This window comes from Equus przewalskii, chromosome 11 (assembly GCF_037783145.1).
Source record: "Equus przewalskii isolate Varuska chromosome 11, EquPr2, whole genome shotgun sequence".
Classification (NCBI taxonomy): domain Eukaryota; kingdom Metazoa; phylum Chordata; class Mammalia; order Perissodactyla; family Equidae; genus Equus; species Equus przewalskii.
The window spans coordinates 24,457,003-24,482,891 of record NC_091841.1 but is presented as its reverse complement, the minus strand read 5'-3'; the positions used below and the strand labels follow the sequence as shown (position 1 = coordinate 24,482,891).

Below are 25,889 nucleotides of genomic sequence, written 5' to 3'. Positions count from 1 at the left end.
TCCAGGATTCCTGGTCCTGGTACCAGTTCTGGGCCTGGGGGTGGAGGCCATGAGGAGCTCTGGCAGTGGCTACAGAGAGGCAGAAGCGGGTGGATGCAAGCTGTGGCTGTCCAGCCAGGAAAGCTAACGGTTCATTCACGTCCATTTGCCCACCCAAGGCCTGCTGTGGCCCCTTCCTGGGCTAATGGGACGCTACCAGGGACCAGGGAGCTTGGCGCTTGCAGCATCCGGAGACTGGCACACATTGTTCCAGCTCCAAGAAGGGGAGGGAGAGGGCTGGCAGGATCCACACCTGGCTCTGATGAGGTGGGGACACACTTGCCACAGCAGACCCAACGCGCTAGTACCCGCCAGAATCCCATTGGCCCTGGTTCCTAGACCCGCCCTTCTTCCCTGCCCTGACCCCACCCCTTAGCCTTGGCCTTCCCCAGCGCCCCCCACTTCTGGCCCCTTCTGCGCGGCCTTCTCCTTCAGGTTCTCCACCTGCTGCACCCTCCCATTCCCAGTCGGATGACGGGTTAGGGACCCTCCTCACCTCAGTGAGCCAGGTGAGTGCTCCTCCCCCACGCAGCCCCGCCCCTATGCGCATGCCCCGCCCCTCTCTGGCCCTTACCCGCCTCCCAACCCACCCGTCCACCACCCCGAAGCCAGCGATTCTGTCCATTATCTCACTAATCCTGCAGAATTTCTCTGGGACAAGACCCGCGACCCCCATTTTACAGGCCAGTAACTGCCTGTCCAGCCCGCTACCACTCCCCTGGGCCGGGCCTCTGCGCTTCTTTTTCTATCTGGACCATCGCAATGGTGGCCCGGTCCAGCCCATCGTCCCAGGGCCCCAGAAGGATTTTGAGTCTCTCCTGGACTGCCTCCAGGGCTGAGACAAGGACGAAGAGCACTCGTTCTCGCCTCTCTTGCCTCCCCCTAATCCCAGCCCTGTCTGGATCCTGTCTTTACTTAAAAGTTTGATATTCTGTTCATCGTGGGTTTGTTTGTATTCATTTTGATGTTTTTTTAAATACTGCATTAAAATATTATGTATCTTGATTACTGAGTTTTTCAGCACACCCCTAAATTTTGCACCTGAGGCAAGTGCTTCCCTCACCTCACCCCAGCCCCAGCCCTGCCCTGCACACACACCTGTCTCCGCCGCTCACTGCTCAGGGGATACCCAGGAACTTCATGATCTGGCCACTGCCGAGGTCGCTGGGCTCCTGTCTGTGTGCCCACCGCCCCATGCCCCAGTCCTTTATACAATCTCATCATCATCTTTATCTTGTAGACATCTGATGGTTTGTTTACTATTACTGGGAAAAGGTCCAGGAGGGCAAAGTCCTTGGGGCAGGCAAGTGCTTGGCATCTTTTAAGGGCAGCAAGGCCAGTGTGGCTGCAGCAAAGCAGAAAGAGGAGGTAGAAAGAAATGAGGTCAAGGGAGGAGCAGAGGCTGGTCATACAGGGCCTTGCAGGTCATTATAAGGCTTCGAGCTTTACGCTGAGAAGGATTTGAAGTTGTTAGAGCACTTTGAACAGAGGAGGGACATAATTTGACTTATATGGCAGAAGAACCTTCTGAATACTGTATTGAGAACAGACTGCAGATGAGTCTGGACAGAAGCAAGGAGACCAGTGTGGAGGCAGTAATCCAGGGGAGAGAGGACACTGGCCAAGATCAAAGTGGTTGCACCCTGAATATATTCAAGGAAGAGACAACAGGGTTTTCTAATGCATTAGATTTGGTATGAGAGAGAAGGAACGGAGTGAAGGGTGATTCCAAGGTTTTGGGCCTGAGCTACTGGAAGGACAGGGTTGCCATCTACTGAGCTGGGCAAGGCTGCAGACAGTAGGTTTGGGGTTTGAGATGAGTCACGTCTGAGATGATTCTAGATATCCAAGTGAAGCTGGCAGGGAGCAATAATGACAGTGATAACAATCATAGCTCCAGCCATGGTGCTCAATCGGAGCCAGGCATTCTTCCAACACTTTACTTGTCTTAATTCATCGAATCCTCATAACAGCTCTCTGACGTAGGGCTGTTATTATCCCCGTTTTACAGATGAAGAAATATTGGATATATGAGTCTGGTGTTCAGACAGGCTGGGCTGGAGAATAAATTTGGAAGTGCGGGTGGCGTAAGTCCACCTGGGGTGTGGGTGTGAAGGCCCAAGGACTGAGCCCAGACGCTCCAAAGTTTAGAGAGTGGGAGGATGAGGAACATTAGCAACCAGCCAGGGGAGGTAGGAGGAGAGCCAAGAGGGGCTGTCCCCAGAGGCTAAGTACAGAAAGTATTTCTAGAAGGAGGAAGTGATGAAGAGAAAGCACTTCGGAAACTGCAAATTAAGATGACCATACAAGGAGACAATTTGGGGTTGGGCCCTGGCCACCGAATAATTATATAGCCTTTGGCAAGTCACAGGGGCTCAGTTTCCACATCTGTAAAATGGCTCCTTACACCCTGGGGCTGGCCCTTGTTCCCAGTCTCATCCCAGGACCACCTGCTGAGTCAGGCTTATGACCCCCATCCCTCCCTTATCTCCTCCTGACCTCTGCCCTTACCTCCCCCTAACCTCATACCACTTACATCACTAGAATGTTCTAGTTCATAACCTATATTTTTGCCTCCAAGGGGTTCCCTCACTCTAACCAGTTTTGTGTTGGGGGGGAGGGTATTGCTGTAAATACTTGTGGGGTGCACCTCTCACCCTACCAATATGCATAATTGCTCTCCTCCAGCCCTTGGCTCTCCTTTGACCCTGGCTCAGGCCCAAAGACCAGTGGGTTGCAGATGCACCAGGGGAGAGGAAAGAGGCTGCCAGTTAACCCTCTAGAGCCCAGAATCTCAGAAACGGCTTTGGAAAGGAAGGCTTGGAGCCTCGAGTGGGAAGTGTGACTAGGGTTGGAGCTGAGGTTCAAGGTGCGGGGGTCTGGAGCTGGAAGCCAGGAGACTTGGGGTTCAGGGCCTCATAGGGGCTGGGGAGTGAGGTGGATTGAGGACTGGAGGCTGGAGGCTGGGCTGGGGGAACTTGGGGCTGAGACTAGGATTGAGAACCAGGAAACTATATCCTGGGGCTACGGGCAGGCATCACACTGACCCCTGCCAAGACAGCCCAGACAGCAGCCCTCGGGTCCTCTGTGGACCAGAAAGGATCCTGGAAGGGGCACCTGGACTGAGTTTGAGCCCTCTGGGACTGAGCAGGGGAAAGTCATGGGGAAACCAGGCACAAAGGAGGATAAGCTAAGGAGAGTAGAGCAAGGGGCCTGGAGGTGGAGAATGTCCAGAAAAGGCTGGGGCCAGGGAAAGGGGCCCTTGAAGGGGGCAGGAGTCCAGGCCCAAAGGGTGAAGGGATTGCCAAAAATTATCACATGTTGGAGCTGGAGAGTGTCTAGATAAGCTAGTCCAGAGTAACTCAAGTATGTCCCTCAGGGGACAGTCCTAAAAGATGCTCTGCATAAAAAAGTTTCCGTGGTGAAATAAGTTTGGGAAACACTGCCTGTCCTCTCTGCCTCTCAGAGATTCTTACAGCACACTTGCCATTTAAAGGCTCTGATAGGTTCCTGAAGTAAAGAAAGCCTAATTAATTTCCCGTTTGATCGTGGAGGCCTTTTATCTTAGAACGGATACTTACTTATGTTGAGGAATACTAGGCTAGCCTGACCTCCCATTTCACTGCCAGGAAACTGAAGCTCAGAGGAGAGTGATCAGCTCAAGGTCTCACAACCAGAAGAGGCAGGACGGAGTCAAACCCCAAGTGTCCCATCTTCAAAGAACATCAGAGCTGGGAGAGGCTTTGGGGACCATCTGGTCTATCTTTGCCTCTATCCCCACCCCATTTATCAATGGGCAGAGTGAGGCCACAAATCCTTCTCTCCCACAAGGTTCTAGACTGAGCCCCCAACTTGACTCAAACAGCCTGGTGCCCTGACATGTTGCATAACCTCCAGAACCAGATCATCCTCCCTAGCCAGGCCTACACCCTTCCCACTGGGGTCAGCTCCCACTGACCATCCCTCCACCTTTCTTCACCCTTTTTCTTATTCCTAGGAAGTTCTTGGGCTCTGGTCTGCCTTGGTACCTTTCCCAAGGTCATCTTCTCTCCTCAACTAGCTCATCAACCCCATAGCTTCTGGGCTCTAGTTTCTTCTGTTCCCTTCTTGGTATTGAGCACAGTGCTGGACTTAGACTCCAGACTGTTCCCTTAGGATGGGGCTGCATTATCAATCTGGAGGAAGTAGGACATGCTATAGGCTGCACTGTGTGGTTTTTAAACAGTGACTACTGGTTAAAAACTCTGGAGGACTAGGGCAAGGGAGCAAAGGATCCCCATGAGGAGGGCTGAGTTAGGGCTAGGCTTTCACCCCTGTCTTCCCTCAACCCAGGTGGTTTGCAGAGTCACCCCACTGGCTGTAGGTGGCAGGAAAGCCAGAGTAGGGTGGGCATGTGCTGAAGGCAGAAGTCCACGTGCCTGAGGGAAAAACACAGAGATACATATTCACCCCAGAGGTGAGGCAGCTTGAGGCCCAAGTAAGGCTGCTTCCCACGGTCGGAACCCCAGATAGACCCAGCCTGGCTTCCTTTCTCCCTCCCTCCCTACATTGCCACCATTTTCTGTTGGGAGGGCGCCCTTCTGGAAAGGGCTTCCTTCCTCTAATATGCACCTAGCCCCTCCTGTTCTGAGCCTCCCGTCCTCTATGGGATGGGGAAGACGGCCAGAAGGACAGGGACGATTGGTGTGCCCCCTCTGAGGGCCACAAAGGCTCCCTATCCTCCGCCAGCTGGACACAGCCCTGTCTCCGTTTCCGCCAAGGGCTCCAGCTTCACGCACATCCCTGATGCGCCCCAGAGAGAGGCGACTCTAGCCCGCAGGCCCCTCCCCCTCCCCCCGGCCTCAGCCGCGGAGCTTTAGGCCGTAACTCGATTGTGCACCGTTAATCACAGCGTTTGCCGGCGGGCGGAGTAAACAGGCGGCCTCCGAGGTCGCTCAAACTCATCAATCCCAGCCCCGGTCAGCCCTCCTTCAGTGCTGGGGCTAGCAGGAGGCGCCAAGGGGGCGGGGAAGGGGGGGCCTTAGACCCTAGCAGAAAGACTGATTGCCCTGCGGTCCAGGGATGGGGGGTGGGGGGGGGGCGGTAATGTGGATACATTGATATTGGCATGTGGGGGACCTTTAGGATAGGGACAAAGGCAAAGATTGGGAGTCGACTGGCCTAGCTCTGGCACCTACTAGCCCTGAGACCTTGGACATGTTAATAAACCTCCCCGTGCCTCTGTTTCCTCATTTATAAAATGGAGATAATGATTCTACCTACTTCGTCAGGTTGTTACGAAAATTAAATTAGTTAAACTACGTAAAACACTGAAAACACTGCTGACACGTAGTCGGGACTATGTGTTTGTTAAATAAATGAGACAGCCGAATGAAGGGCTGGGGAAACCTTGGCTTGGCAAACTCCCGGGATGGCCTTCCGTCTTATAAATGGCCCAGAGGCTTCTTAACTGGTTAGGCTCCACGCTGGGGGCAAAACCCACAAGCTGTGAAGGAGTTAATAGGATAGTCTGAGTTAACCTAACCTCCTGGGGCCTCAGTTTCCTATCCGTAAAATGGAGATCATAATTGTGCCTGCATCACGGAGCTGTTGGAGGATTAAAGGAGAAAGTACGCGTAAAGCGCTGATGACGGGGTGGCCAGTAGTAAGCGCTCAGTGCAGGGCAGCCAGCTCCTATTTCCTTCTGAGAGCTAGATCTGCACCTTCCCTGACCCATCTCTTCCGACGAAAGGCCTGCACTGTAGGGCATGAAGGAGGAACATGTACCATTATTCCTTTCCCTGCGGAAGAAAATGGGCGCTTGGCACCATGCACAGGACAGCCCCAGGCACCTCGGCCTCCGGCCCCGCCCCTCCTGGGCACCGAGCTGGGCGGGCCGCTAGAGGGCGCGGCCGGAGGTGCGGAGGGCGACCCGGGCAGCGGGCACCGAGGCCACGGACCACGGGGAGCCGAGGCTCAGAGGTTCGCGACGCCGCAGGCCGGCAGGGTAAGGGGCAGCCCCCTGCCCACTCACAGACTTGCTGCGCCTGCGCGGGGGCGAGGGTCTTGCCTAGAGGTGGGTGCGAGAGCGAGCCGACTTAGGCTGCACTCACCTTGCTGGGTCTCACTCCTCGCCATCGGGGGCTTCGAGCTTCGGTCTCCGCCTCGGTGGGGACTCGAGGACAAGGCGTACACGCCCACGGGAGTCGGGGATGGGGGTGTTACCAGGAAACGAAGCAAACTTAGCCGGGCCGGGGACAGGTGACCTCGAAATCCGTCCTGCCTCACCCGTGTCACTCCCTGGATGCGCGGACTCAGCTGTGCAGAGCTAGGGAGAAATCTTGGGGATGCGGACCTCAGGTCCCGGCTCTGGCCCGAAATTCTCGCCAAAACTCCACCCGACTTCTCTCCAACAGTCTCACGTCGAGCCGAGTCCTGGGCCCGCGTGCGTGTACCATGTGGCGGAAAACTTGGGGGCCCATTGTCCACTGACCAAGAGAAGCAAAGTGGACGCCGTTAATCAGATTTTTCGAGCTGTTTTTGGCCATAGAGACTTCAGCGCGAAGTATCGGCCTCCATAGTGAAGGGCAAAGCGCCCCTTTCTTCTTTCTGGGCCGCAAGTCTACCGTGCGTGCAACTCCCAGGCGGCAGCAAGTGACCTGGACTCCGAGGCCCTGTCCTCATAGGAGGGACAAAAAACGCTTAGGGACGCCGTGTGGGAACGCAGCTCCTCCCTGCGGCCCGGTCCCACCAAGAATCAGAGACTCCTCCAGAATTCGTTGCCTTGGTGCCACCCCCACCTGACTCCGGGCTCCCTGTTAACTCAGCTGCGTCGCCCGACCCGCTATAAGGATCAAGGAGTTCTCCACCCAGGTCCAGGCCGCGCGAGGCGCCACTCTCTCCGCCTCCCCAAACCCATCCCTTCTTGGGAAGCCGACCTCGAGGCTTTGGGGCAGGTGGAGCCGGGCTGCTTCCGGGCCTTCCCCGGAGGCTCCCAGCACAGATCCAGGCCCGGGAGGTGAAGCGTCCAGCACATGCAAGGGGATTGTTTCTACGCGGCCTTAACTTCGGAACCAGGCTCAGAAAACGCCGACTTCTCGTCCCAAAATGATGCCTTCGTTGTGGCCACTTTCACCCCAGGCATCAGACGGCCTGGGCTCCTCGGACTAAGGGACTCCGGGGCCCCTTTGTAGGGCTGCTCTATCCGCAGCCCCGCCCTGGATTTTAGTTTCTTCTTTTAAATCTGAGTATTAGTTTTCCCCTGAGTCCCCGCTGTCGGGGAAGTGAAGGGAGGCGAGTAATGAGGCTGAGGGCCTAAAGCAATGGGGGAGTGGGGCAAGGAGGGGTGCCCTAAGGACGACCTGCTGCCTCCCTCCCGGGCTCCGAATGGAGGTCACCTCCCACGGAAGGCGAGACAACAGACCCACGCCCCTTCGCCAGAGCTCTGAGGACCAGCTCGGCTTCATAGATCTGGTGGGGGTGAGGAGGATCGTCCACTCCGGACTCCCTCTCCCAGGACTGAGAAAGCAGCACTGACATGTGGCAACTTTATCTGAGTTTGAGCTTCTGGCACGAGTCAAGCCGACGGTGAGTGTTCAAACAGAGCGGCTGCGGGCACACAGCATGAGCGCACTCCAGGAGCGCGCCTCCCTTCCTTCCCCCGCCCCCTTGAGGTCTTCAGCTCGGATCTCTGGCCTTTTAAAAGCGCTGTCCAACAGGTCTCTACCGTCTCTGGAACCGCAGCTCACACACTCTCGCCCCGTCCCCAGCCCCAGGATGGCCCCAGGCACACTGACCGCACCCTCCACCAAGCCCCTGGGATGCGCGCCGCTCATAAATCCACTCATCTGTAAAATGGGAATAATAATAGAACCTCCTTCACAGAGCTGTTGTGAGAAACAAGCCAGTTAATGAACGTGGAGCACTTAGCAGCGCCTGGCACGTAGTGAGTGCTCAATACGAGGTAGAAATAACAATGACGGCTTTCACTTGTAGCGAACGCCAGCGCTACGTTTAACCTGCGAGACTGATCGTCAAACCGCGCTGTCAAGGAGGAATTTCTAACTCCCAGGACGTGGAGGAAGAAACTGAGACCTCGAGAGGAGCGCTCACTCGCCCAGGGCGGTTCACCCGGGAAAAGGCAGAGCTGGATTCGCACCCAGGGCAGCTTCTCTCCTCCTCCACCGCGAGGAGGCTGAAAGAGGGACCCAGACAGACGGGGCCGACCCCGCGTTCCCTCCACGGCCTGGAGGCGTGAAGTCTCGGCCAAGCAACCAAAAATAGCAACCGCAGGAGCCGAGCCCCAGGTGTCTTGCGCCAGCCGGGGTCCTACTTGGCCAGATAGCAGAGAAAACTGGCTGAGGTCAGGCGTGGCCACTTCAGGGCGGCCGGGGATCGCGCGGGGGCGGGGCCGGACCCCCACGTGCGCCGCCTGCCGCCGTTTCGCCAAGCCCTTTGTCGCGAGCAGCCGCGTTCGTGCCGCACTCGGCGGCTTAAAATAAAGACAATGTTCCCAGCCTCCCTGCAGCTAAATCGGGCGCGGGTGCGGGGGCGGTGAGAGAGCCGGGTGGGAGAGCTTCTCCCGGCCCTACCTCCCTTCTCCCTTCTTGCCTCAGTTTCCCCATCTGGTCAGGGGACCTAGCCAGGTCTGGGCGGAGAAGAATCATACAGGCGGGGGTCGTCATCCCCCTGCCTCTGCGGCTGAACGGACTTCAGGAGGAAACCGCTTGGGATAGAGAGGGGCACTCAAGAGGAGACAGAGGAATGCTGGACACCCTCCTCTCCCGCCTACAAAATAAGTGTTTTTATTTCTAAAGGGACGTGTGCAGAGGCGGTGGGAGAAGAAGAGACCAAGGAGATTGGGGGGAGGGGGCAAGGAGAGAGCCTGATTCAGACTCGGAAATGGATGTTGAGCGTGGAGGCCTAACACCCCCACACTCAGCCACGTGTACGCGCACAAGTACACGCAGCCCCGCCGCGCACGCAGCCCCACCGCGCGCACAGCCCCAAAGCAAGGACAGCCCAGCAGGGGGCAGCCCGAGTCCGCGCCCATGGGCAGGGACTGGTCGAGTTCTGACCCACCCCTGACCCCCCTACCTGACCCTGGGGTTGGAGGGGTTATTCAGATGCCTCTCCAAACTGCAGTGTCTCCTCGACTTCAGAAAGAAGGTGGACTGGATGCTTGCTCTAGCCTCAGCTGGGTTTGAGCAGCAGAAATGCCCCCCACGTGTAACTGCCATGTGCGCCCTGGTGGCTGCTGGCCAAGCCCCAAGGACTCCAGTTTCGGCTCCACTGGCAACTGGTCTCCAACCTGAGGAAGCCCCAGGTTGCCCTCAAGCATCAGGATTGAGAGGGGGTGCTTGCGCTTCGTGGGGAAAAGGGCTGGAGGAAAGTGGTGGGGCAGGTCCCAACCACCTGACGGGACTCCAGAGCCCTGGGCTTAGAGCCAACCGACCTGGGTCCAAACACATGCCCACCACATATTAATCACGCCCCTGCGGTTGGCTTTTCTCATCTGCATAATGGGATAATACATGATCCTGGTCCTCCCTACCTCCACCTCAGAGCTTCAGCATGGCCCAGTGGGACAAAGGACACAGCAACCCCAGCAGTAGCCTCCTCATTTCTCCTCCATGGTCAGCTCCCCAGGAGGTGTCTAGGGCCAGGAAGGGCTGTGCAGGACCCAGGTCTCTATGGCAAAGGGCCTTCAGGGGTTCTATCTCCAAGGAAACTCAACACAAATCCAAATCGGCCTGAGCAGGAGGGCTGGTAGCCGTACAGTGGGGCTAAGGGAGGTGGGGAGGAACGGCAGCTTCGTCACTTCCCAGGTACACACCTGTGCGCCCTGAGTGGGAGGCAGGGGAGACAAGTTTGACAAGCTGGGAGGAGAGCTGTCTGTCTGCCTGTCTGTCTGTCTTCCAAAGGGAAGCTGGGGGTGGAGCAGGCAGGGAGGTAGAGGCTGCCTCATTTGTCAAAATTAGCAAGTTCCACAGTTGGGCAACACGCAGACACACACCAAATACAGACACACGTGTGCACACGCATCCTGGCTCCACACCAACAGGGTGACACCTGCGTTTACACAGGCTGTATGGTGACATGTGTACTCAGAGACACACATGTGCGGGGGCACTCAGCCGTGCATGGAGCAGGCACACCACCCCCCTCCCATCCCCGCAACCAGGCACCCGTATACCCTCACACTCGGGCTATGCAGCATGGACAGATGCGAGAGCACACAGCCCCGCACGCGGCACGTCCGCTCGGCCCCCGGGGCGGGTGCGCCAGCCCTCTGGGTCCGTTCCAAGTTGGAGCCTCTCACGTGAGGCCCAATGTGTCATTTCCAAACAGAAAGAATCTAGCTCCTTCGCAGCAGGGAGGAAGAGCAGGGTGTGGAGCTGGGTGGGTGGGTGGGTGCGTGGGCTTGTGCAGGGGGCAGGGCATGTGTGTGAGGGAAACAGGCATGTGAATCCCGGGGCATGGTGCACGCGGGTTGGGGGCTCTAAGGTTGGGTGGGGGAAGGAGCCCTGGGAAACAGAGTGTGCCTTTGTGAGGGTGTGTGTGTGCCGCCGAGGCTGTGTGCAGTGGGTGTGGGTGTTTGTCTCCTTGTATCCGCCTTCTCTCCCGTTCTGGACTTTCAGCCTCCCTGGGCTCATCTTCCTCATGTTCTTCCCCCTCCCTCTCGCGGCGGGAATTGGGTGCCCTGGTGGAGGAAGGGGGCATGCTCCAGGACCCTGTCCAACCCCAGACGCTGCCTGAGGCTTCCCTCCAGCTCCCCCTCCCTTCCTTTCCTCCCTCTCCTCCCTCCCTCTCTTTCCCTTCCTCCCTCCCCCCCCCAGGCTGGCGTGCCAGGGGGTGGGACATGCCAATCACTGGCTGTGCCTCTCCGGCTGCCAGCACAGGGCACAGCTCCCCCCGGGAGCCAGGTGTTTGGGTCCCTGGATACGCCGCCGGCCCCCGGGGAAGCAGTGGGGCTGAGGACCCTACGGACCCCTGTCCAGCCCCATGGTGAGTACATTTGAGAGGGTTTGGGAGGGGCTACACTGAGGTGGGGGCAGGAGAAGCAGGGTCCTGGGAGCAAGGCAGGGACCAGGACTAGAAGGAAATGGGGATGGACCCCAGGGAGAGGAGGGGGCCAAGGGTGCTCTGTAGCACTGGACATTGGCTTCTCCAAACACCGCATCTCCTGGCTTTGAGTGGATACACCTGATGTTTTTCTGGTGTTCAGCTGGCAGAGGAGTTGGAGACCCCCTTAAGAAACTGGACCTCGAGCCCAGTAGGAATCAGGCTTCCATGTAGCAGGCAGAGCCCCCAGAACCTCAGAGATAGAGTGGGAAGGGCAGGGGACCAGGGGGCAGCCCTTGCCACCAGCATCCCGTGGGAGGTTGACCCCCCCAATTGGGGTGCCAGTCCCAGGACCTCCTCCTCTCCTCCCTCAGGGAATCCTGAATCCCACCACCCCCATCCACCTTCAGCCCCCACAAGATGGACTGAACCAGGCTGCTGGCCAGACGGACAAGCTGGATGCCAAGGTGGGTGTAGGGCCAGAAGCCAGCAGAAGACCAGGCCAAGAGCCCCAGGGCTCTCCAGGGACAAATGGGCACATGGATGGCCACGCCAGACAGGGAATGTGGCCTTGACATGTGCAGGTGCCCAGAGGGCCCTCCCTATGTCCATAGTGTGGTGGGCTTCTGCAGGGCAGGTCTGAGTCCTATGTCTAGGTAATGCATGGATACCAGTGGGCACCCTTGACAGCTACCCATCCCAGTACCCCGAGACCCCACAATGTGGGGATGGGCTGGGGGCCAGAAGCTCTGATTCTTGCAGAGTTGCCAGCTCCTGGGCTGGCAGCTGGGGAGGGGTGGTCATGGGGTCATTCAGACAAGTGCTGCTTAGGGGTTATCAGTGTCAGTGGAAAGAGGTTCACCTCTTCCCACAAAACATACCTGCAGCTCCACCCAGACTGACCCAGGCCCCCTGCCCAACTGGCCGGAAGCAGTCAGACTGTCTCCTGCAGCCAGACAACCTCTTGTCCCCGGGTAATCAGCTGCTTACTGAGCTATCAGATGAGAGTTAGTTCTCAACCTCCTGACCGCAGCCACTAGGCAAGCGGTGATCGCCGTTGCGATATAGAAGGCACGGGAGAAGATGGCAAGATGGGGCTGCAGAAGATGTGACTCTTGGCCCCCTGGCTGAGGCCTGGAGGTCTGAGAGCTGGCTCCCAAAGTGCAAAGAGGAATCCAGAGTGTCAAGAAAGGGTTAGGCAGAGGTCACGTCAGACCTTCAAAGGAACCTCCCCGTTGTACAGGTGAAGAGACTGAGGCTGAGAAAGGGGAAGGGCCATGCTCATGGTCACAGAAGGGATGTTTAGGGGTCCAGTTGGAGCTTGGACCCCATTCTCCTCACCCTCAGTGCATCACTGCACTCCCACCTCCCTGAGCAGGATGACGGGGTGGGAAGCAGTAAGCTCCATGAGGCAGCGGGGAGAGGTGGGTGAATATCGCGCTGGGTTTCTGCTCTGCTGTGATGCCATGGTGATGCCTAGAAGGATGGGGGAGGAGGGAGAGAGAAGAAAGGAAATGGGGAGAGGAGAGCAAAGAGTGAAGAGCAGGGGGCATGCGGGGAGGAGGATTAGGGGCAAGCACTTCTGATGCCACCTGGCAGTGTGAGATCCAGAGCCTGGCCTGCTAATGGCCAGGCTCTGGCACGGTCCGCTAAAGTCGGGCAACTGGTTAAGGTCCATCAACAGTGAATGTATTTGCCGCTCCTCTTCCGGCTCAGCAGTGCATTTATGAGCATTTAACTCATGGCTGCTGCCCTCCCCAGGGCTAGCTGGCACTCCCAGTGGTGACTGTTGAGCCAGAAAATGTGATAAATTGTATTTGTTTACCCCCTCGTTCCCAAAGCCAGGCATCAGAGGTGGAAGTTTTGTACACCTTTAATGGATCAAGAGCTACCTTCAGAGAAAAGTTAACCCAGGGGGAGAAAGCCACCTCTGACAGGCTGGCTCCTGGGTTCAGACCCCAGCGGAAGGGACTGGCCAGGGGAGCCACCTTCTCACTGCACATGTGAGGTCCCAGGGCCCCAGCCCCACAGCCCCCATCTCCGACCTGCTTCTCCCCAATATTGCCTGTTCTGTCCACTCAAGGAGGCCCAGAGTCACAAGATGGCTTCACTCCTCCCTCCTGAATCTCTTCCCCAGCACCACCTCCTTCTCTGCCTCCCCTTCTCTACTCCCTGGCCAGTGGTAGGATTCAGGCAGCCCTGGTGTTCAGGAATCCCTCTCCTCAGCAATCTCTCTGCCCTCCCCCAGTGGCTCTCTCCCCTCCCTTTTCCTCTACCAACCAGATCCCCAGTCCCTGGGGATTGGTCCCAGGGCGCTGGCGGTCAACAGTCTGGCCTGCCAAGCTAGAGGCTCTGACCTCATCCCTTAACTCTTTGAGCCCAGGCAAAGAGTTTTCCTCCTTCAACACTCACAGGTGCCATCCTTGCCCAGGCCTGTCCTGTCACCTCACGCAGCTTCTCTGTGGCAGGCGAGGCAGGGTTTCCTTGGTCCATTTTACAGATGAAGATGCTCTTGACTATTTTTCTCCTGTGCCCTCAAGCCAGGCAGATCCTCACCCAGGGGACAGGGACCTGGCAGGTGAGGGGTTACAAGAACTGGAGGGAGCAGAGGGACCATGCTCTGGAGCCAGTCCTGACCCCCAGGGGCTCATCCTCACACCCCCTGGGCCTGAGGTCAAGCAGGAGGACCCCACGGACACATCCATGTGTTTATTCCACAAATATTTATTGAGCAGCTACTGTGTGCCCAGCCCTGGGATAATGCAGTGAAGGAGGCAGACACAGCCCCTACTCTGACTCTCAAGGAGCTGTAGCTAGACCTCTCCTTCCCACAAAACTGTCATCATGTGTCACCCAGACGGCAGATGCTGTCACACACACAAGCCAGATTCTAAAGGAAGGCCTGATTCCTCACAACTGCCTGTTCAAACTAGGGTTTGGCCAAGCTGGTTGAGGTGGGCCAGGGGGCTGTTGAGACCCCATGTACACATGAGCAGTTTAGAGAGGTTAGTCTTGGAGGCAGACTGGCTGGGTCCAAAGCCTGGTTGCATCACTGATGAGCTGTATGGTCCTAAGGTCTCAAATTGAGGATAATAGAACCTACTTTACAAGGAGTTGTAATAGGTCAATTAAATCATGTATGTAATGCCTAGAGCCATGTCTGGTATATATAGTAAGCAGTCAGTAAATGTCAGTTGCTATGATAATATTAATAATATTATTAAAAGCTCCCAATAACCTTCATCAGGAAGCCACGATCCTTGGCAGAAAGGCATCTCTCCGCTTCCTTGCCACCTTCCCATTCCCCAGACAAGACATCCTCAGAGGATGAGTCCCAAACCATCCCCACAGAGCTACAGACTCACCCCCACCATTTCCTATCCTCATTCAACAATGCACACACCCTCACACACAAACACTCATCCTACGGAAGGGTTACCAGGTCAGGACAGTGACTTGCTCAAGGTCACACAGCCAGACAAGAGCAGAGATGGAGCTTGAAGCCAGGCAGAGGCAGTGCCAAGGACTTCCCTGGGGAGTCTTCCCCCCTACCCCCTGCAATCCCCATTGACCAACTCCCCCACCCAGTGGATGTTTCCACAGAATATACTGGTAAATACAGCTTCCACAACCCTCCGCTCCCTACCTCGCAACCAGATGGCTGACCCAAAGCCCCTCCTCTGTAGAAATTCTGGAGCCACTGCTGAGCCCTGGTACCCTGACTCACAGCCTGGGGCTCATCCCCTCAGTGGACAAGCCACAGTCACAGGAAGCCAGGTTCTTTCACAACCATCATCTCGCTGAGCACCTAGCAGCCTTGAACAGGCAGAGGATTGCCCCCAGTCAAGAGTTAAGGAGAACTTGCCCAAAGTCACACAGCAGGAACCAAAGCAGGCCTTCAGGAACCTTCTCCTGAGCAAATCACTGTCCAAGAGAGCTTTGGGGGAGGACCCCCACTTCTGATTGTGGAGGAAAGGCAGAGCCATTGACGGCTCTGTTCTTGGGCTGCATCCCAGGGGCTCAGAAGCTCCAGGGGGTGGCAAGAATCACGGTCCAGTCCCCTAGAAGCTCCACCCTCTTCCTTCCCCTGGTTGTCCCCGATGAGAGGCCTTAGCCCTCACAGCGCATAGGTGGGGCATACGGGGGCCAGCCAAGTGGAAAGAACGCAGGCCTCGGAGCCCAGAGGTCGGGGGGTGCAGAGTCCCAGCTCCACAACTTCCTGCGAGACCATCAGCAAATCTCTTAGCTCCCTAAGCCTCAGTGTCTTTACCCATAAAACAGAGATAAGAACCCCCCACTGGGGTGTCCTATGGATTAAGGGAAATAATATCATGCATCAAGTGCCTGGCATGAATGAGGGGATTCATGATTGTGGTTATCAATATGCCTATTAAAATGAGAGTTGGGAGGGGGTTCTCGCCATTAAAGAGAGGGACTGCCAGCCAGCCTTCTCACTTCCAAGGACCACTCCTCATAGGTCCCCCTGTCTGAAAGCCTTTTTTAAATTCATCAAAGCCGTAGCTGGCTTTCAACAAAAGCTTGTGACAGGCAGAGGTTGCCATGTTCCCACCCCAAGCAGGGGTCATTCCAGCCCTGGCTGAGAGAACCTGAATGAGCCTTCAGCCTCTGCAGCCTACCCTCGGGGACTTGAGTCCTTTCTGTTCAGAGCCTTGGGATGTTGGTTTCTGGACCCTGTAAAATCTCCGCAGGCGTCAGGCTGGTCCAACTCCTCCTGTACAAATGAGCAATCTGAAGACCAGAGAGGGGCTGTGCCTGGGGTCTGGAGGAGAAGGGGCAGGTGGCTGGGCAGTGGATCAGAATGAGGATCGGAATAGTAACAGACGCCTTTAGTTGAGTGTCATTTCATTCCAGAGACTTTGGATGCTATCCCGATCAGCTGAGGGATGCAGGGTGGCGGGGAAAAGAAAGGTCAAGTGATTGCTGATGATCACACAGCTAGGAAGGGACAACCCTGAGATACAAACTCAGGGCTGTGGCCCGCAACGCCAGAATCAGGGTAAGGCAAGTGAGTTATTTGCTTTGGAACAAAATTTAGGAAGGGCACAAAAAAACCTCATTAATCAAGATAAATAATGTTGTAACGTAATATTTCTAAAAATCACATAGCAAACTACAGCCCACAGGTGGGCAGTCTATTTTTGTAAATAAAATTTTCTTGGAACCAGGACCAGGATGAGGGCGAGGCATGGCTGATAGGATTGTTTGTGCAAGTGCAGGGTTGGAGGCTGTCTTTGTTTAAAATTTTGTTCATGATGAATTTTTTGCATTGATTTCCTTTTTTTTTCTATTGTTGCATTCAAATATTATTTTCTCGATGACTCAGTTTGGAGGCATCTCAAGTTTTGCACCCGAACCAAGTGCCTCACCCACCCCACCCTAGTTGGAGCCCTGCTGTGGTGTGAGGACCAGGTACATGGTGGAGTGCTGGGCCCAGCATTGAAGGCTGAGCCCTGACCAGCAGACAGGAAGCCCCTGCAGCTGCAGAGGGTACATCCTCTCAGGCCAGCCAGCTCCTCTTGTCTGACTCAGCCTATTCAGGTCTCGGCCCAGGACCCAGGGAGCCGCTAGGGGCTACAGAGCTGCTCCCAGGCACCCAGGGGTTGCAGGGGCAGCATCCAATCTAGGAGCCAGGAGACATTGGGCTGCACCATGCCTTCTTCCCTCTTTCCTCCGGGCCTCAGTTGCTCTATTTTTGCAATGGGCATTAAACAGCACTGGGTCAGACAGAGGGCCAAGAGCTGTAAAGGGCAACCTGTCAAGGGTGGTGTCCACCAGCAGCCTCACTGGGGAAAGCCCAGCCTCCCACCCACTGCCTGACTTTGGTTAAGAGAGGAGGATGCAAAAAGAACTCAGTAAGCAAGATAAATAATATTTTAATGTAATATTTTTAAAATTCAAATAGGCAGATTATGGCCCCCCAGGCAACCATCAGTTCTTATAAATAAAGTTTCATTGGAACAAACCGCTTGCGCTCAAATCCTGATCCCTACCCTACCAAATTCTCTTGCTTTTCTCAGCCTCACTTTCTTCATCTGTAAAATGGAGAGAAGAACAATCCCAAGGTCATAGGTTCCCTGTTAAGATTAAGTGAGATAAGGCATGTAAACACTCTGAGTAGAGACTGGCACTCAGGGAGCCCTAAATAGTAGCAATGGTCATTATTATTATTCGTTGCTGTTGCCATGGTATTAGAAATTTTTTTGTTTAATTGAGGAAGATTGCTGTGAGCTAACATCTGCTGCCAATCCTCCTCTTTTTGCTGAGGAAGATTGACCCTGAGTAAACATCTGTGCCCATCTTCCTTTACTTAATATGTGGGACGCCTGCCACAGCATGGCTTGATAAGTGGTGTGTAAGTCTGCGCCCGGGATCCAAACTGGCAAACCCTGGGCCCCCGAAGCAGAGTGCATGAACTTAACCGCTATGCCACCAGGCCAGCCCCAGAAATTTTAAATCAAAGAAGCAGAAGCCCCTAGGCAGGAGGGAGCCCTCATTGCTGCGCTTGCTAAGAGTCGATGGGAACCCAGTGCTCCCCATACTCCAGGGCTGGTCTAAGCACTCTACCTCCATTGACTCATTTCAGCCTCACAATAATTCCTTGATTTATTAGCCAGGGACTAGTATCCTCCCCATTTTTCAGTTGAGGAAACTGAGGCACATAGTAGTTGTATCACAAGCAGAGATCACACACCCAGCAAATGATGTAGCCTGGATTCAAATGCGGACAGTCTGGCTCCAGAGTCTGGGTCCTTCACCGGGATGTTACATGTGCCCCCTCACAGGCAGACTGACCCAGACACACAAGCTTGCACTGTCAGCCACAGTCCTTCTTGCTCGTTATGTCACACTCTGAACTCCCGATGCTGAGCGTCGCTCTCACACGCTGACAGTTCACCAAGAGCGGTGGAGATGCCCTCAGCCACACATTCTCCCGGTCACACACTATCACAATCCCACACCACCGAGGCCATCCATCACGCAGCAACCCCCTCACAGACACAGCACTCTAGTATCTGTCACAGACCAGGTCTGGAGGAACACCAGGGCTGGGTGGGCCCTTGCCCAACGTCTCTCCCTGAGAATCTTTCCAGTGACCAGCCCCTGAAGCCACAGCTGCAGGTAGGAGGAGACCCCAATCTCTTCAATGGACAGATGGATGCCTGCGGCCCAGAACAGGAGGCGATCGGCCTAAACTTACTGCAGCAAGGCCATGGCAGAACTGCGGGGCCCTCCTGTCCGGCCAGTAGGTTGCTAAGAGTCCTTGCTTTTCTCTTTATCCACCCAAAGTGCCTGGGCTGGACTCCAGCTTCAAGAAATGTCTGGGGGATCTCCTCACTCCCCTTGCTGCCGCCCACTCAGCTGTGGCCCGGGAACAGAGTGGGGAGATGGAGGGGGCCTCCCATGCCCCATCTGGGGCCAGACCCCCACTTATCTGGGAGCTGAGGCCCTCGTCCCCGCTGCCTGCATTTCCTCCAGACCTTCTACTGCCAGGCGAGTGTCCAGCTCAGCACAGCTTTCCCTGCTGCCCTCATAGAGGGTCCAATGCAGCCCCAAACCCCACCTCTCTCTCCCTCACACATGCACAGAAAAACGTGCAGACCCACACATGCGCACAGACACACACTGACACACATCTCTTTCTCTTTGTCTTCTCTGGAGCCTTCCTCCTGACTTCCCATCTCTCCTTATTTGATGGGAGAATCCCCCTGGAGCTCCACATGCTCAGAAAGTGAGAAAGAGGAGTGGGTTCTAATCATACCATCTGTGTCACCGTGGCCAGGCCTTGTAGCTGCTCGGAGCCAGGGTTGCCTCAGTGAAATGGAGTTCCTAAGAGACCTTCCTCCTAGAGACGTACGACAGCTAAATTAGATAATTCAATTAAGTGCTTAGCACTGTGTCTGGCATGTAGTAACTGCTCAGTAAACGAGAGCTTTGATGAAAGTGAGTGAAATGCTTTGAAAATGTGGCAGTACTATATATGAAGCCAGTCTCCCAATTCCTGCCGCAGGAGTTAAGCAAGATGGGATCAGTAGCAATTTCCCGGTGAAAACACTGAGGCTCAGAATCTGCGTGGTAAAGCTGGAGTGAGGATTCAGATCTCTGGATTCCAAATCTCCGCGACCCTTGCTGATGGTTAATCCATTCATAGCTGGGAACATGCATCATAAATGACCGTGTGTGGACACCAGTAAGGGAGGGTGATGCTGTCTTGCCTGAAGCCCTGGGAGGGCAGAAGCTATGTTCCTAATACCTTCTACTCTGGGCTATCAGGGATGTCCAGCAGCCCAACTAAAGCGCATGTCCTCTCTTTTCAGGTGATGACCTCCCCCTGAGGGAGCCCCATAGTGTGACTAGAGGAAAGAGCTGCCCCCAGCCCCACCAGCCACCATGAATACCTCGGCCCCACCCGCCGTCAGCCCCAACATCACTGTCCTGGCTCCCGGAAAGGGTCCGTGGCAAGTGGCCTTCATTGGGATCACCACGGGCCTCCTGTCGCTGGCCACAGTGACAGGCAACCTGCTGGTACTCATCTCCTTCAAGGTCAACACAGAGCTCAAGACAGTCAACAACTACTTCCTGCTGAGCCTGGCCTGTGCTGACCTCATCATTGGCACCTTCTCCATGAACCTCTACACCACATACCTGCTCATGGGCCACTGGGCTCTGGGCACGCTAGCCTGTGACCTCTGGCTGGCCCTGGACTACGTGGCCAGCAACGCCTCCGTTATGAACCTGCTGCTTATCAGCTTTGACCGTTACTTCTCCGTGACCCGGCCCCTGAGCTACCGTGCCAAGCGCACACCACGCCGGGCAGCCCTGATGATCGGCTTGGCGTGGCTGGTTTCCTTCGTCCTGTGGGCCCCAGCCATCCTCTTCTGGCAGTATCTGGTAGGGGAGCGGACAGTGCTGGCCGGGCAGTGCTACATCCAGTTCCTCTCCCAACCCATCATCACCTTTGGCACAGCCATGGCAGCCTTCTACCTCCCTGTCACGGTCATGTGCACGCTCTACTGGCGCATCTACCGAGAGACAGAGAACCGGGCCCGGGAGCTAGCGGCCCTGCAGGGCTCCGAGACACCAGGGAAGGGGGGCGGCAGCAGCAGCAGCTCAGAGCGGTCCCAGCCGGGGGCGGAGGGCTCACCAGAGACCCCTCCAGGGCGCTGCTGTCGCTGCTGCCGGGCCCCCAGGCTGCTGCAGGCCTACAGCTGGAAGGAGGAGGAGGAGGACGACGAAGGCTCCATGGAGTCCCTCACATCCTCGGAGGGTGAGGAGCCTGGCTCCGAGGTGGTGATCAAGATGCCCATGGTGGACCCTGAGGCACAGGCCCCTGCCAAACAGCCACCCCGGAGCTCCCCGAATACAGTCAAGAGGCCCACCCGGAAAGGGCGTGAGAGAGCAGGCAAGAGCCAGAAGCCCCGTGGGAAGGAGCAGCTGGCCAAGCGGAAGACCTTCTCGTTGGTCAAGGAGAAGAAGGCGGCTCGGACCCTGAGCGCCATCCTGCTGGCCTTCATCCTCACCTGGACACCGTACAACATCATGGTGCTGGTGTCCACTTTCTGCAAGGACTGTGTTCCCGAGACCCTGTGGGAGCTGGGCTACTGGCTGTGCTATGTCAACAGCACCATCAACCCCATGTGCTACGCACTCTGCAACAAAGCCTTCCGGGACACCTTCCGCCTGCTGCTCCTCTGCCGCTGGGACAAGCGTCGCTGGCGCAAGATCCCCAAGCGCCCTGGCTCTGTGCACCGCACTCCCTCTCGCCAATGCTGATGGCCCCCTCACCTGCATCCCTCCACCCCAGTCCCCGGGAGAGCCGGGGAGAAAGCGGGCAGGGGCAGTGACCTCAGATCCAGGGCCCTGCCCAGACCTCACCAGGCTTCCCAGGCCCCTAGGTCACCTCCCTGGACAGCCCAGAGAGAACCTGCCAACTTTCCAAACTTTACTATTCCCAGGCAGGGAGGGGAAGCTGGGGAACTGGTTTTTCTGTTCCCTGCTGGGTGGGAATGGGCTCTTCACCAGGAAGAAGGCCCTGGAGGAGGATCCGAGCTTTGGATTCCTTGTTTGCGCTTAGGCAGGAAGTCCATCCAGAGCCAGCAGGGCGGGCTAGGAGAAAGTTTAACATCACAGTCATCCTTGGCCCAGGGGCTGGCCTGCATTGTGATGGGAGATGGCACTCCCTGGGGCCACAGCAGCTAACTGACACCAACCACTGAGAGAGAAGCTTGGCTCAAAGGGAGCATCCCCTAATGAGGGATCCCCTCCCTCCCCAGGCACAGCCCACTCTGCTGGGCCCTAGGCATACTCTCCAGGATTGTCCAACCTCCCTACAAATGTCCCCAGAGCATCCCTATGTGGGTCACCCCCAAGGCAAACGTCCAAGCATCAGCAGGACAATGACACCAGAGGGGACCAACTTGGCTAGTCACACATCAAGTTCCCAGGCAGCAGCAGGACCAAGTGCCAGGTGTCCTGACTGTCCCACTATGTCATTTCCCTGGGAGTGAGGGGCAGGGGTGCCTGCTGTCCAGCCCCACACCTATACCCCCTGCCCCAGAGAAACCCTCAGGTCCTCCATCCCTGGCTCACAGCTGCCACCTGGATATATCTGCTCCACGCAGATCTAGCCAGGCCTCCCGCATGCTGCCTGCCTCCGGCCCCGCCCCACACAGGCCTGGTCCAGCCAACAGGTTCTCTCCTGTGAGCTCCCCAATCCAACCCATGCATGGCCTCCCAGCCACCTTCATCTCCAGGCCCAGCCTGACCCCAAGTGTTCTTTCCTTCCATCCTCAGCAAATGCTGAGTCTGTGAATAAAGCCACATAACCAGCGGGTGCTAAGGGGCTTCCTCCCTGTGTTGGATCGAGGACCTGGTCTTAGGCCAGGGCAGGACGGAGCAGGGAGGGCCCAAGTACCACAGAATGTGCTCCGCTGCCCTGAGGGTGGTCCCAGGAGGGACAGCACTGAGTGGCTGAGGTCTACTGAAACCTGTGGGCCCCAGCATCCGAGGGTCTGCAGCTCAGGTGAGTAGGGCTGTAGTGGGCAGACCAGACTACTGGAGGTAGGGAGGCTAGGTGAAATTGACTACCCATGTCCATAGCCCAGCCTATTCTCTATCAGCTTTGCCAGTGTGGCTGCTCTTGGGGCCCTGTCACCCCCAGAGAGAACAGAACTGCTCCAAAGCCCCATTTACAAATGGAGAGAGGAAGGCCCAGTGACCCAGGGGACTGTTTATACAAGCTTCACCCAGGTTTCCAGGCAGTTCACAGCCTTGTGACCCCTTGACTATGGACATACGACAGCTGGAGTCCAGGCCAAAGCACACCATAAAGGTGACCCTCAGGTTAGGTTATAAGGCACTTCATTGGTGAGAGGGCCCCAAGGCTTAAAGCAAAAGAACCATAGAGAGGATAATCCCACAGAATAAAGCAGTGGTTCTCAAAGTGTGGTGGTTGTTGGGGGTCCTCAAGATCACCCTTAGGCTCGATTTGCTAGAAGGACACACAGAACTCGGCAAAGCTGTTATACTCACAGTTATAATTTATTACAGTGAAAGGATACAATTAAAATCAGCAAAGGATAAAGGTGCATATGGCAGAGTCCAGGAGAAACCAGGTGCAAGCTTCCAGTTGTTTCCCAGTAGAGTCATGGGGACAGCACTTAATTCTCCCAGCAATGACATGTGTCCAGCGTTCTACCTAGAGGTTGCTCATGTAGGCATAGCTGACCACCCATGTGGCTGACCTTAGTTAGTCTCCAGCCCCTCCAGAGGTTAAACTGATACCGCATGGCCTGAGGCCGCCACTATAAATTCCATTGTTAGCATAGACTGTCTAGTGTGGTTCAAGGTCTCCAGGTAAACAAGGGCACTCTTATCAGGCAGGACATTCCAAGGGCTTAGGGGTATCTCCCAGGACCCAGGCAAGAGTCAAACCTTCCTTTGGAATGTGCAAGGTTTGGACGAGCCAGATCTGCTGAGTTAATCCTTTGGTGCCCCATGGTCCTGACAGCAGCACCAGTATCACCTGGGAACTTGGTAGATATACAAGCTTCGGGGTCACCCCAGATTTACTGAGTCCAAAACTCGAGGGGCAGAGCCCAGCCATCTGTTTCAGGAGACTGTGATACAGGCTAAAGGTAAGAAATGCTGGCCCAGAGGAATGAGGTCCTGAGAGAGGGAGCGAGATTCACCTTACCCTCCCAGAATCCTTTGAGAAGGAAGCTTCCAACACCATGGGCAGGGGCAATCCACTGAAGAGGTGGGCCGGACAGGCTGGCCAGGGGCTGGCAGGAGCACAGCGCTATGGAGAATGACCCCAGGATACAAACCCCCTCCCCCTCTCCCACCAGCACAGCCTCCTGGGTTGTCAGCTCAAGACCCCAGAGAGGACCCCTCATGGCCACTGCTCCCGCTTAGCCCTGACCCCCTTCGAGGGCTCAGTGTCCTGCCTCTTGTGGAAGGCATTGGTCCTGGGAGGTGGAATGACTACAGAAGCTGAGCTGTGTTGGGAGAACAGGAGCTTTGGAATCAAATCGGCCTGACCTCTCCTGGAGGCCAGGAGTGGGGATCAAGGCTGGTATTTGGGTCAGGAATGGGGCTGGCAGCTCATCTTGTCCCTGGTCCCAGAGGCAGGTCCTGCCTGCCCGTGCCCCTCACCACACCACCTTACGCATGCCTCTTAAGTTCAGTGTCCTCCTCTCTCAAAGGAGAATGAGCCCCTGGAGGAAGAGTTGAGAGGATGTGAGAGACTGGAGGGAAGACCCCCCCTATGGCTCTATGATAAGTGTTACCACAGGACCGCCCGCTCACAGGGAAAGGCCAGGAACCAAGACCCACACCCGTCCCTCCTCCTCCAGCCCTGGCTTTAAAGAGTCCCCTCCCCCAGCCCAGGGAGAAGAAACAGGACTTGGAGAAAGGAGTCTCAAGGAGCAAGCCTGGGGAGGGGAGGGCATGAGGTCCAGGAAGGCTTCTTAGAGATGGGGACTGTGCCCACAAGCCTCTGAAGCAAGATTCCTGCAGATCCAGCTGCCAGAAGATGGAGGAAATGGCTTGAGCCGGACAGGAGAGGGTGGCTGGACATGGCTTCAGTCCACCCCAAACGCTGCACTCCCTCCCACTCTGAGGGAGTCCTCCTCAGCCCCAGAAAAAGGGCCGTTGCGTGCCTGAGCAGGAAGTAGGGAAAGAATAAGGTGGCTTTGTGAATGCCACCTCCTCCCCTTCCCGGGCCAGGCCTAGAGAAGGGGCGCCACTTAGCATTCTCTCTGCCTGCCTGTCCCCACCCCCTCCGTTCCCAGCGCGTCGCTTTAGCGCCATCTGCAGGCAATCGAGGGAATAGCCCTGCCGGAAACGTGCTGCTTAGAACCTGCCCGGGCGGCTCCCAGAGAACAGGACCACAGGACACATGATAGAGTAGATGGTCTTGGCCACCTCAGCTCCTGCCCCCAAACCTCAACAGGAACCCAAGGTCCCTGAAAGATCCACTCACCTGGCTACTAGGTTAACCTGCAGAGGCAAGCCCTCCCTCTCTCCGGTAAGTCAACCTCACACCCAACTAGGAGATGGACAAGGGGAGACTTGGCATGTAGGGAAATCCCACATTCTCCCAGTGCCTCCCCCAGGCTTTTGGGATCCTCAGTTTCATTTTTTGGAGCCTGGCTCTGATTTTACAGAACTGAGGCTGACCCAACTGGAAACTCAGACAGGCACCTGCTCACCTCTACAGTATGAAAAACGCCTTCAGAATGTCAGATGCCCCATACCAGCCTCAGGCTCCAAAGAGTCTGAGGTGATGTCTTTCTTCTCAGCATCTCTGGTAACACACACAAACGGCATAACTCCAGGAATCAGACTGTCACACAAAATAGGCCTGAAAATTATTCACTCTCTTCGCTCCCCGCCTCTTTCCTTCCCCTGCCCCCAGTTCCACCCTCCCTCTCCGTATTCCTGGCCTGGCTAGCACCACAGTCACACAGAGCTCAACCCAGAAATCTGGGAGTTGTCGCAGACTCCTTCTTCTTTTCACTCCCTGTACCCGTCAGTCAGTTTACCTCCTGAATAGTTCCCAAATTCATCTAGTGTTCTCCAACCCCACTGTCACTATCCCAGTGCAGGCCTCTTGCCTGAAATGCTAAAGTAATCCCTTAATTCGGGGGTTAGCAAACGTTTTCTGTAAAGGGCCAAATAGTAAATATTTTAGGCTCTGTGGACCAAGAAGCAAATTAAGGATATTACGTGTATGTACTTATGTATTATAGTCTCTGTCGCAACTATTCAGCTCTGTCTTTGCAGACAAAAGCATCCATAAACAATATATAAGTGAATGGACATGGCTGTGTTCCAATAAAACTTTATTTGAATTTCACGGAGATTTGAATTTCATTGAATTTACGTGTCACAAAACATCATTCTTCTTTTGATTTGTTTTTCAGCCATTTAAAAATGCAAAACCCACTCAACTCACAGTGGGTACAAAAACAGGCTCATCATCCGTAGTTTGCCAACCCCTGCCTTAATTGGTCCCACTCCCATCCATTCTCCATGAGGCAGTCAAAACATAGATCTGATGCTGTCAATCCCTTGCTTACAACAAGTCAACAGCTTGGGATAAAAATGCAAGTTCCTTAGCGTCCAAAGCCTTCCATTCAGCCCTACCTACTTCTTTAGCTTCTCTGACCCCTCACCGTACAGACCCTAGTCCCAGCCCCTGAAATTCTCCTGGTCCTCACACAGGCCCCAGACTGACTTCTTCATGCTTTTTATTCTTTTGATTTCTCCTCTTGGAATATTCT

At 55.7% G+C, this 25,889-nt stretch overlaps 1 protein-coding gene across 7 annotated transcripts; it reads left to right on the top strand.

Annotated features, from left to right (window-relative positions):
• The first annotated feature begins 9,735 nt into the window (after window positions 1–9,735).
• On the top strand, window positions 9,736–25,462 carry CHRM1 (cholinergic receptor muscarinic 1). Of its 7 annotated transcripts, none has more exons than XM_008532206.2 (4): window positions 9,736–9,845; window positions 10,915–11,025; window positions 11,457–11,549; window positions 19,419–25,462. In XM_008532206.2, the coding sequence occupies exon 4, from the start codon at window positions 19,492–19,494 to the stop codon at window positions 20,872–20,874; it is 1,383 nt and encodes a 460-aa protein (XP_008530428.1). In that variant the 5' UTR covers window positions 9,736–9,845; window positions 10,915–11,025; window positions 11,457–11,549; window positions 19,419–19,491; the 3' UTR covers window positions 20,875–25,462. The 7 variants fall into 7 exon arrangements, with proteins under 7 accessions (XP_008530428.1, XP_070420240.1, XP_070420239.1 ...); XM_070564139.1 differs by lacking the exon at window positions 9,736–9,845 and adding an exon at window positions 10,224–10,313; XM_070564138.1 differs by lacking the exon at window positions 9,736–9,845 and adding an exon at window positions 10,224–10,407.
• Window positions 25,463–25,889: the final 427 nt, after the last annotated feature.